General features: G+C 40.4%; 1 protein-coding gene across 1 annotated transcript in view; it reads left to right on the forward strand.

Annotated features, from left to right (window-relative positions):
• The window catches only part of SLC6A8 (solute carrier family 6 member 8), a 97,336-nt gene that overhangs the window by 64,945 nt on the left and 20,115 nt on the right, over positions 1-12,276 (forward strand). The window contains exons 5-9 of the mRNA XM_089674942.1: positions 1,445-1,579; positions 2,659-2,762; positions 8,073-8,197; positions 9,384-9,496; positions 10,503-10,640. Of these exons, the coding sequence (XP_089531068.1) occupies positions 1,445-1,579; positions 2,659-2,762; positions 8,073-8,197; positions 9,384-9,496; positions 10,503-10,640 (615 nt within the window). The remainder of the gene's footprint in view (positions 1-1,444; positions 1,580-2,658; positions 2,763-8,072; positions 8,198-9,383; positions 9,497-10,502; positions 10,641-12,276) is intronic.

Consider the following 12,276-nt stretch of genomic DNA (forward strand, 5'->3'; position numbering starts at 1 on the left):
GGACAAAGGTGTAGTGTTAAATCATGAGCCACACAGCGAATTCTTTGTATGGCCTCCAAGCTCAATGTTTACATTAAAAAAAGGGAGCAGACCTTTAAGATATGATTTTTCTTCCAGTACTAAGAATCTATGATCTTTCTTCCAGTATGTAAGACTCTACGTAGATATGGAAAATACCACAAGATCCCTTTGTTAAAGTTAATGGTCACTTCAACCATGCTCAGCTGGTTTCAAACAAGCTAAGTAATAGTAGTATTTCTCGGTAGTTTCCCCATTCATAAGGTCAAAATCATTGCTATAAGAACCTATGTAGTTATGGAAAACACCACAAGATCCTTTGAGATAACTTGTGTCCCTGGCTAAGAGCTAAGAACAGAGGTGTAGTGTTAAATCACAAGGCGATCTAGCAAATTGTTTGAAGGATCTCCAAGCTCTATGTACACATTAAAAAGTGAGCAGATGTTTAAAATATGATCTTTCTTTCAATACTGGGCCACCATATAACAGACTTGTATGATAAATACTATAAGACATGTATGCTACATGCTAAAATTATAGAACATTCCCGGCCCACATCTGCATGTACACATGGCCAAATTAGGTCAATGACATTTGACCTAATATGGCTATGTGGACATATAAGGTCAATGATGTCACAAACATCGCCAACCTTTTGTGTAGGTACAGCTTCAGGGTGGGGAAGCCCCTGCCCATGGCTCATTAGCCCAGCACTGACAGTTGATATACAAGTTCAGCCAAACATGGGAGCAGACCGAACCTGAAGCCCAAGACAGCTTATCCCCTACATAAGACAGCACTGGATTTCTGGAAAGATCTACAGATTATTTTCAAAAAACATAATATAAAAAAGCCTTCAAATTTTATTGTTAAGGTTTAGATACCTCTTAACAAAAGGGGATAGTTAATTAGGAGTGACCATCCTTGACACAGCAAATTCACCTTTTAACGAGTGAGCTTTTTCTCTCTCATCATAGTGATTGTCTTCTCAAGCCATGAGCAAGATATCATTATTCAGCAAGGAAACGGTACTCAGCTGAATGAGATTGGCCAACCTAATACCTCTTCTTGACAAGCTGTCTGTTTAATAAATGAACTTCATTCACATCTTAGAAGTGACCTTCTTCTGAATGGAAGTGCTTTACACTGATTCATTGTGACATGAAGATTATCACGTAATGGCTAGACTGTCTTTAAGTATGCGACAGAACTGTGATAAGTGAGCATCCTTTATGCATTGAGATTACTTGAATATGAATACAACATTCAAGAAAAACAAACACAAATACAATCAAATATGAATTACAAAAAGCAGCAAAAAGTTTGTAATACCCAATGGCACCCAAACCTTTACTACCTTTTAGTGTTCTTCGGTATTAATATTTAACTATAATAAAACACTAAACACGATTTGTTTCTGTTACAGATTGTCTATTTCACAGCCACGTTTCCGTACGTGGTTCTACTTATCCTCCTTGTCCGTGGTGCCATGCTGCCAGGTGCTACGGAAGGCATTTTGTACTACCTTAAGCCTGACTGGTCTAAGCTTGGGGCTGCCCAGGTAAGATAAACCATGTTGAGCCCAACGGGATATGAGGGGCCTTTTTATAATGTATGATGGAAGATGCCTTACCCAGGTTTTACCTTTTATCCTCCCAACAAACTATTATTTTTATTTTTATTAATATAATACAGGATTTATATAGTGCCAACAGTTTGTCCAGTATTTTACAAATGAGAGAGGCAGCACAGTTATGATAGAATTCAATACAAGTGGGTTTAGCAGGCCCTATTCATGAGCGCTGACAATCTAAATAGACGGGGTAATAGATACAAAAAGTAATAAACCCAAGATGAGAGAGATAAGTTGATGGAAAAAGTAAAAGTTCAGAGGCGGGATAGGCTTCCCTGAAGAAATACATTTTCAGGGATCACTTAAGGCAGACAGAGTAGGCGATAGATGGAAATATTGTGGTTGGGAGTTCCAGAAAATAGAAAAGGCTCTGAAGTAGTCCTGGAGGCAAGAAGAGGTTACTAGGCAGCCAGAGAATAGGAGGTCTTGGTAAGAGCAAAAAGGATGATTTGGGTGATTCGTTGTGGTGAGGTTGGTGATGTAGCTGGCAGTAGAATAGTGGATGGTTCTGTATATTGTAAATCCAAAAAAGAGTAGAACATCACTGATTTCTAAGAGCAACAAGCCACTGACAATGTTGATCTTTTTAGCGATTTGTAAGGGCGTGATTCATCCCAATGACCACAAGTGTAAGGAGCATTCTTCTCACTGACCATCAGACTAATGTATCATGAGTTGTAGATATAGTAATGTTTAGCAGGGATTCCTTGAGATCAGAAAATTATTTCAATGGTTCCTTTGTGCTGAAAGGGTTGAGAAACACTGATCTAAATGATTATATTTTATCCATTGTTATTCAACCTCTTCCCTTTTGGCTATGAACCGCTGACAAAGTGTGTGACAATGTTTAAGACTGCTGTACTGTACAAAGAGCCATGGGGTATATTTATCCGAAAATGTATTTTATTATTGTATATTAAGATTCCCTAGCAAATCTTTTATGGCCAATAGCCTAAGTATCATTCAATGACATTGTCTCCTATAATGTAATCCTGTCTTCTCATTAGGTGTGGATTGATGCCGGGACACAAATCTTCTTCTCCTATGCCATAGGACTTGGAGCACTTACAGCTTTGGGCAGCTATAATCGTTTTAACAATGACTGCTACAAGTAAGAATGGATAATGTTGGCTTATATATAAAATGTTCTTGTATAGATGACATAACCAGAAGATTTTTTTTAACTGTGGCTTAAATAGACTCTGTCACTTTGTCCATTCAGGGCCTAGTGACAGTGGTGGTGGTTTATAACTAGACAACAGCCAATTCATTTCGGGCGCTTAAGGATCTCCTCTTTCTTGAAGGCCCTAAGATAAATATGAAATGGTCAGAAAACAAAAGGATTCCTATAATGGTTCAGTTGTTGGAGCCAACATGGGTAGGAGATGTCATTGCCTCCACCCTACATGTGTTAAAAATCTAAAGAGAGTGCCACATGAAAGGTCTTAGTGTCCAAAGCATATAATTTTGGTGATGGCTCATAACTAGACACTATACAACATCCAAATTGCTTTGGGGGCCTTAAGGATCTTCCCTTCTTTGAGGCTATAAGACGGTCACAAACAAATTGATTCCTAAAAAAAGATTCAGTTGTTGCAGCTTACACGTTTAGAAAGTGTCACTGTTCCCATCCCACATGTGCATGAAACCTGAGAAGAGCAACAAACAAAGGTCTAAGAGTTCAAAATATTGTAGTAGTGGTGATGGTTCATATATGAACAACATAGAAAAGCCAACATATTTTGGGGGCACGAGGATCCTCCTTCAAGGCTATACGATAGACATAAAAATGGTCATAATCAAACAGATTCCTATAATGGTTTAGTTCTTAAAGCTTTCAAGGGTAGATGACATCATTGCCCCCATCTCACATGTGTTCAAAATCTAAAGGGAGCATCACCTAAAAAGGTCTAAGAGTTCAAAGCAATTCAATATTTGTGATGTTCTTAACTAGACTAGATAATATAGAACAGCCAACATTTTTGGGTAGCTTTATGGATATCCCTCTTCTTCCAGGCTGTAAAATGGACAAAAAAATGGTCATAAGCAAATGGATTCCTATAGTGATTCAGTTGTTGGAGCTTGTAGGGGTAGTTGTTGTCACTGCCCCCTTCCCACATTTGTACAAAATTTAAAGGCAGCATCACACAAAAGGTGTAAGAGTCCAATGTAATTGAATATTTGTGATGGTTTATAACTACACTAGACAATATAGAATAGCCAACATTTTTCGGGGGCCTGAGGATCCTTCTTCTTCAAGGCTATAAGATAGATATAAAAAATGGTCATAATCAAACAAATTCCTGTAATGGTTCAGCTCTTGGAGCTTACAAGAGTAGATGACATCATTGCCCCTACCTCACATGTGTTCAAATCTAAAGAGAGCATCACTTAAGGTCTAAGAGTCTAAAATAATTCAACATTGGTGATGTTCATAACTAGACTAGATCAAATAAAACAGGCAATGTTTTTTGAGGGCTTCAAGGATCTCCCCCTCCTTCAAGGCTGTAAAATAGACATAAAAATGGTCAAAATGAAATGGATTATTATAGTAGTTCTGCTATTGTAGTTTGCAGGGGTAGTTGTTGTCACTGCCCCCATCCCACATTTGTACAAACTCTAAAGGGTGCATCACACAAAAGGTGTAAGTGTCCAAAGTAATTGCATATTTTGATGCTGCAAAGAAGACCTTATGGCACCCCTCCAAGTTGGAAATAACCCCGCTGGTATGGAGAGAGGGAGCAACGTCCCAAAATGCTTCCAGTAACACCAGTATAATGAAATGATGGACGCTGCTCAGACCAGCCCAGGGGCTCAGGCTATACCATACCACACACTGGACTCCCTGGGCTGGTCTGAATAATTTTGATGTTCATAACTAGACTAGACAATATAGAACAGCCAATGTGTTTCAGGGGCTTTAAGCATTTATCCTGTCTTCAAAGGCTACAAGATAAACCTAAAACGGTCATAAACAAATGGATTCCAATATTGATTCAGTTCATATTAGGATCCATCAACGTCTATACAGTATAAATATAAAATATAAACGTAATATACATAAACTTCATTGTAACATAAAATGGATATTCGATTATAATGGATAATAAGAAAAGTAAAAATTTATTATGGATAATAATAAAAGTAATAATTTATAACAAACACAGTGAGAATCGATCTTCTTGAAAAATTATTAGACAGAATAATAATAAAAGAATAGAAAATAAATTACACATAAAAACATCAACAATAAAATGCATTGTAAATAGAAAGTAAAATTAGAAAATGTATTGCAAATAGAAACCACAGAAGTGATCGCTACATGAAGACACGACTTTAGCTGTACTTGGAAAAAAAAAAGTTGTGCCAAAAATTGTACGTAAAATATGAAAGGACAAGTACAAACGTCATGAAATTAGTTGACTCGTAGTCAGTACGTGGTTTGTTGACAATATCGACGTTGTACTTTTTTTTGGCGTTCTTTGGCCTTTTCTATGCTCAGGAGAATGGAGGAATGAAATGTTCCTATTTTTGTAACATTGGAGGATGGGAAGACAAGCCTCCCGCTGGTTGTTTTTGAGTGGAGATGTTTTTTTCCTGCAGGGATAAATCATGTTATGTCCCGTACTGGTGCCTTGTATGGCTGTGTGGGTAGAGGATGAGCCGTAGAGCACATACAGTCCTCAGGCCTCAATGAAAGGAGCTCATAGTTATGTGGGGTAAACTTGTTTGCTCATTCCTCTGCCAAGTGGGTGATAAACACCCCTCACATTGCGTTCCCGTGTACTCACACGGACTGCGGCCTAAGTAACTGACTCCAGTAAAGTTCACCTTACAGGCAAAGTATAGTGTATTTTTAGTAAGAAAGTAAATGTAAACCCCAACTGAACTGCATTTAGTGTACTAAAGTACAGAGTATCATAAGCCATTGCAATTATTTAAAACAGAATATTTGTTTTTGGCGGTTTTTTTATACTTTGTTTTATCTCAATGCTTCTGATCCCCTGCAGCCTCTTAGTGGCCACTTCCGGTCTTCATGCACTCTAATGATTGCTTTCTCAGGTTGGGTGTCCTGATTTAGACAACAGTAGACCATGCCTTTGTAATGTGTGTTGGAACAGCCACCTATAGACCTACCTGATAGGGAATACAACAGGTATAAAGAGTTGTCACCCTATAACAGGAAGTTCCTGAACAAGAACCTTAATGGCAGTATCACAGAGATTATTTTAATAAAAGCTGCCGATTTATAAAGATTCAAAATTACTTTTGAAATTACATTAAGGGGTAGTTTACACTAGGGTTAGACCACTGAAGAGCAATCCATGGTGGATCAGAGGGCATTGACAGTTGCCATCTACGTTGTTGTCACTATCAGTAAACTCACCTTGAAAAACGATGTCAGCAGTTTCTGGCATGGATGTAGAGTGGAAGTGGCCACAAATGGGCTGTCAGCAAATGGAAGTCAGCAGCACTGGGATGTAACAAAGGAAAGAAAAAGGAAAAGGTAAAACTAGTATGCTATTTGGAGAATAAGCTGGTAGCCCCCAATGGCAGAGCAGGGAGTGAGATAGTCTGCAGACCACTCACTCCTATGGTCCTAGGGAAACCTTGAAGGGAACTGACTTGTCCTCTGCACTGGACTCATGATGGCCACCTTGGGGGAGCCTGTGTCACTGTGTCTGATTGGACACAGCTCTCTTGAGTTGCAACCTTGAACCCACAGAGGCTATATGTAACCTCTGCTGGGTAATTTTGGCATGTCCGTAATGTGGGGAGTTTTTGTAGATAAAGAGACTCCAGATGGTTAGGGAAAGAATAAGTATAGCCTAGGGAAATGTTCCAAAGAAGGGAGAAATTCTGATTGGCTCAGTGATCCCACCTGGAGGCTACTTGGCATTGAGGAAGGATCTTGTGATCCAACCTGTCATCTGGAGTGGTGCATTTTGTACCCCTCAGAGTCACCCCATCAGCCTCAAAGGTACCCACCTGAAGAAGAAATCCTCATGCACCCTACAACATGTAATTCCTAATATACGGGATTGTGGCAGATGTGTCCAAGTACCCTACTGTCTAGTACGCTCCATCCCGTTCAGGTTTACTTGTACTTCAGCTGAAATTCAGCTCTGAATAGCGGTTTGGTATTAAATCAGTGAGCCTGAAACTGTGACGACAAGTCCACTTAACGGACCAGACATGTGCTTCACCAGCAGTATTAAAGTCGGGTTGCTGGCCCTCAGCACCTGCTGTAAGGGAAGACCAGGGAACTGTGCATCCATGACACCTCAGCTGTTGTTTGTAATGCAGATCTTAGTCCGCCAAGCTGTGTCCACGAGGTAGAAGCATGGCCCTCAGGAATCTGCATCCCCTTCCTCGCTTTATGGAAGTGACTTGTAACTCAACAGATGGTCAGCAACAAACATTCCTGGGGCTGCTGTCACTTTCTTAGCTTATAAATAGAGCTGGATAGAGACACTTCTCAGCTTCTCCTGCGCTCCTCGAATTTCCACATTTACACATTGAGAAATGAACAGACAATAATTGTTATCCTCAGAAGACAAAAGTGTGAAGTTGATATTGAGTTAAAGCCCAACTCCAGCCAACTCAGTTTAGTTTGGAAAAGAGTGGGGGAGGATTAAAATATGTCAACCTTCATTGCGGTCTTGTGTCTTCGAAGAAATATGTTTGCTCATTACACCACATTCACAAGCCCATTACAATGGGTCACTCTCTTTCTGACAAGGTACCAGAAGCCAGCAGGGGCTTGTTCTATGCCCCATCCACCTGTGGGCAGGTAAGAGCAGGTGGTTTTATGCAACCCTTTGATTGCTAAATCACTTCCTCTTTTGCCTGTACTAGTAAACAAAGAAGCCTCATGGCTTATGTGTCCTCTGCCATTGGTTCCAGGCTACAACTATGGAGTTACTGTGAGATTTCAGTGGACATTTTGGAATGCTGGGTGCCATAATAGCACAGTCTGCATCACAGGGAGCATCCTGAGTGGGAAGTGCAGAGAGGTAGAGACAGGTACCCACTAGTTATGAATAGAGAGGCTTCACCCCACAGTCTGGAGCAAGTTGGAAACCAGTTGGATGCAAGGTCGTCCTGTTGCCAAAATCGCCCTGTTTCCCAGGAGACATTTGGTCTACAGTCTGCCGCTCAGTAGAGCAGTCTAATATACTTGGGGATACAGTATAAGCCAGTACTTGCCCTTAATTTGTAACCTATGTTTGATTGTTCCTTACCTGCAGAAGTGAAATAGAGGAACATTAACCTTTATTGTTCCTCTATTTCACTCCTATTGGCAACACTTTTCTTTCCTTCTTCTTTGTAAAGGAAGCCCTTAGAGTTTATTATACTCTAATAAAGTTAGGATATCTAGATACATACATGTTTCTAACCTACCTTTTGTTTCTTACAGAGATGCCTTTATCCTTGCACTAATAAACAGTGGGACCAGTTTCTTTGCTGGCTTTGTGGTCTTCTCCATTCTCGGATTCATGGCTAATGAACAGGGGGTAGACATCTCAAAAGTGGCTGAATCAGGTAGATTGTTGTTAAGAAGGTTTTCAATAAATATACATTCTTTCAGTTAGACCACATAATGTAAACATTGCCATATCTTATCATTTTATCATATAGCTAACATACAGCATTTGAGATGCCTGTTATTGTATAGACCGGCCATTTTCAACCAAGGTTTCATGAAACCCTTAGGTTACTGGCACAGGCAGTAGGATGACACTAGATACAATTTTACCTAACTGTAAAGGTGGCATTCTAACCAACACTGTAAGGGGCATTCTTTCCACTGACCACCAATGTAAGGGGTATTCTTCCCGCTGACCACAAATGTACCGAGTATATTTCCCACTGACTCCCAATGTAAGGGACAATCTTCCCACTGTCCACCAAGGTAAGGGTTATTCTTCCCACTGGCCAACAATGTAAGAGGCATTCTTCTCACTGACACCCAATGTAAGGAGCATTCTTCCTACTGACCACCAACATAAGGGACATTCCTCCCATTGACCACCAATGTAAGAGGAATTCTTCCCACTGACACCCAATGTGAAAGGCATTCTTCCTACTGATCACCAGTGTAAGACACATTCGTCCCACTGACCCCCAATGTAAGAGGTATTCTTTCCACTGACACCCAATGTAAAAGATATTATTCCTACTGTCCCCCAATGTAATGGATATTCCCCCCACTCTCCTCTACAGTAAAGGGTATTCTACCCACTGACCAGCAATGTAAGGGGCATTTTACTAATGGCCCTCAATTTACCATTCCTAACAGGGATTCCCTGAGACTTCAATATTATTTCAAGGGTTCCTCTGGAGTAAAAAAATGGGGTGCCGTTTGATGGAGTTACAGGACAGAAAATCAGCTGTGTGTAGCAAAATATCTGTCCAAAAAAAATGAATCTCAATTTGTTTTTGGTAAGATATGGGAACATTTACATATACATATTGTACATATTATGGATTGCACGTTCAAAGAAACCAATTTGTAAACCATAATATGTACAATATGTATATGTAAAAGTTTATCATATAGCTAAATACAGCAAAAAGGGTTATGTGTCTTTAAAATGATCCCACTGCAGTAGTTTTCAGGTCCACTGTATACATATCTATTTATATACCGATTAGTTAGATCTAAAAATAAATACATCTTAGGACTAGAGATAGTTTATATAATAATGGACTTATTTCCCTTGCACAGGGCCAGGACTGGCTTTTATTGCATATCCACGAGCAGTGAGTCTGATGCCAGTGGCGCCTCTCTGGTCCGCTCTGTTCTTTTTTATGCTGCTACTTCTCGGTTTGGACAGCCAGGTAAACATACGTGTTTTACGACATTTGGTGGGGTATTGTGTACAAAGGACTGGGGACATGGAGTTAGTGGAGGAGAAGTTGAAGCGAGTACAGCCTCCTATGGGCCCTAAAGCCGATTGCGACTCAAGGGGGCCCTGGAGGCCTTATTGTTGAAGCTACCACTGAACACGGCTGGTAGGGGGACAGACATATGAAGCTTGAGGTCTTCATGCTGTGCCAGGCTGTACCAGTGTTCCAAGAGAAGGGGGGTGTTCATGCAGTGAATGGTGGTACTTGGTGAACTTAGGAACTGTCTATCTTTATAGGTGTTCGCAGTGTCTCAAGTTCTGTAAGGTAATAAGCACAAATTGAGTTGCGGTTAGCACTCGTCTTGCAGGTACTGGGGGGTCATGGTTTTGGATCCCATCAAGGAAAATACTATATATTGAGTCTTAATGGGCTCATAATATTTCCATGGGGTCCAGTTTCAAGACATACTCATATAATAGCTATGCACATATGGCTATGGTATAGACATTAGATTGCATGAAGCCTGACAATGTACATATAGTACCGTCTTCATGCAGTGCCAGGCTTGACCAGCGTACCAATAGTAGATAGCATGTTTATGCAGTGAACGTTGGTCCTTGGTGAACATGGCAACTGTCTACCTTTACAGGTGTTTGACAATGAGAACAATATAAGTTGCAGTTAGTACTCTTGTCTTGCAGGTACTGGGATCCTAGGTTTGGTTCCTATCAAGGACACAATCTATATGGAGTTTTAATGGGCTCCCAGCTTCTCCATGGGTTCCCTCTTTGCGGTCCAGTTTCAAGAGATACTCATACATTAGCTATGTACACATGGCCATGGACATTAGATAGTGTGTTCTCCAGTAATGTGACACCGGGGTGCTGCTTTACTGCCTCCTATAGCTGGGGAGATGTTCTTGGATCGTGTTCAGTACATAAAGTACCTTGAAATGTAACGTTTACAGTACTGAGAATAGCTTTATATCTCATTACAGTTTGTTGGCGTAGAAGGATTCATTACTGCCATCCTGGACCTGCTCCCAGCCCGCTACTATTTCCGTTACCAGAGAGAGGTGGCTGTGGCCATTTGTTGTGCAGTCATGTTCCTCATAGATCTCTCTATGCTGACAGAGGTGAGTACAGTTTGGAAACCACTGTTTTAGTCCTTTATCCTTAATGGTTTGGGGAGTACAAGAAAACATAACCTAACGAGCAAGTATAACCTTTATAGTTATACTTGCTTGTTGGGTCTCAAGCCCTACTCCAAAGAAACCATAGTTTTCATACACTGAACTGGTTATGGCCATGTTTGCATTATGTCCCAGCAGTTCTGGGTGGAGATTTAGCCATTGGGGTGTAAAGGAATGCTCTGCATAGCTCCTTTCATTTACTAAGATGGCGAATAGTTCTCTTATTTTTGGGATATATGATGGAATGAGCCATCTTAAATACCTATAGTTCCAAAAAGGCTCAGCTGTGCTACTCATTGATTTGGTTGGAGGCCTTTGGATCTTTTACTCCTTTCCCACCATAACCTTAATGATTATAATTGCTTGTTGGGTCTCCAGCCCTACTCCATAGAATCCATACTTTCCGTACATTGAACTGGTTATGACCAGAAAAAGGCCATATTTTCACTATACTCCAGCAATTCTGGATATGGATTTAGCCATTGGGGTTTAAAGGAATGATCTCCATGGCTACATTCATTTACTAAAATGAGGGATAATTCCCTTATTTTTTAGATAAGGAATGGAATAAGCCATATAGATACCTTCAGTTCTAAAAAAAACACATTGATTTGGTTGGAGGGCTTTTGAATCCTTAAATCCCTTCCCACCACAACCTTCATGGTTTTATTGGCTTAGTGCATACACAGAAACATGCTGCTCTGTTGCTTCTTCTGGGCCCTTACGCAGTACTTTCTATGTATGGGGGAAGAACAGGTCACCTTCCTGCAAGGACCAAGCATTGAGGAAGAGGGTGGCATGATCAAGCCATTGTAAGATTTAAACCACCAGCATTAAACTTGCAATATATTTGATGCCTCGCTCTGATGGAGTAATGGAGCTTGCTCATGTTAGAGCTGCCTCTCTGATAACTGGTGATCTGATGACTAATGGAGGAATAGTGAACAAAACAGCAGAAGAGGTACAGGAAATACAGATCCATAAAATGTGTTAAGCAGAAGCAGGGAGATCCTTGCACTAAGGGTCGTCAGGTACAGCTTCTTCTCCAGCAAGTAGAACAGTGAACAGTGCAGTAGTGACATCAAATCTCTCAAAACTAGCAGTCAGGGACAGCAGTGACTTAGATGATCTCACGTTACCAATCTACAGGGGAATTAAAGACAAAAGGCAGATTTTTCCTGCACTGTTTAGGCACAATGAACATTTCTGGATGTTCCCTTGAACATAGAAATTCTTCCCTAAATGACTTCAGGTCCACTTTAAAAACCAGAAAAATCAGAATTGATCCCTTACTTTCTAAGTTAGTCTATTATATAAGGAAACATGCCTGATGGATTGTTCTGGACAGCAGGACACTATTGTAATTTATATACTGTATAAGCAGTGCTGATCTCACATGGGCAAGCTTTTTGCTTTTGCTCTCAGTATCCAAGGGGAATTGGGTATGAGCACCCTGCACTATACATGATGTTTGCTTTCTCCCCCGCTGTGTTGTATTGCTAAGCTGTTAGTATTTTCTTTTATTTGGCTAACTCTCTACAAAACAATTATGCCAATGAGATCCCAGAACTACAGGGAC

The sequence above is a fragment of the Staurois parvus genome, unplaced genomic scaffold (assembly GCF_062004578.1).
Source record: "Staurois parvus isolate SC_StPar_1 unplaced genomic scaffold, SC_StPar_1.0 ptg000154l, whole genome shotgun sequence".
Lineage (NCBI taxonomy): Eukaryota > Metazoa > Chordata > Amphibia > Anura > Ranidae > Staurois > Staurois parvus.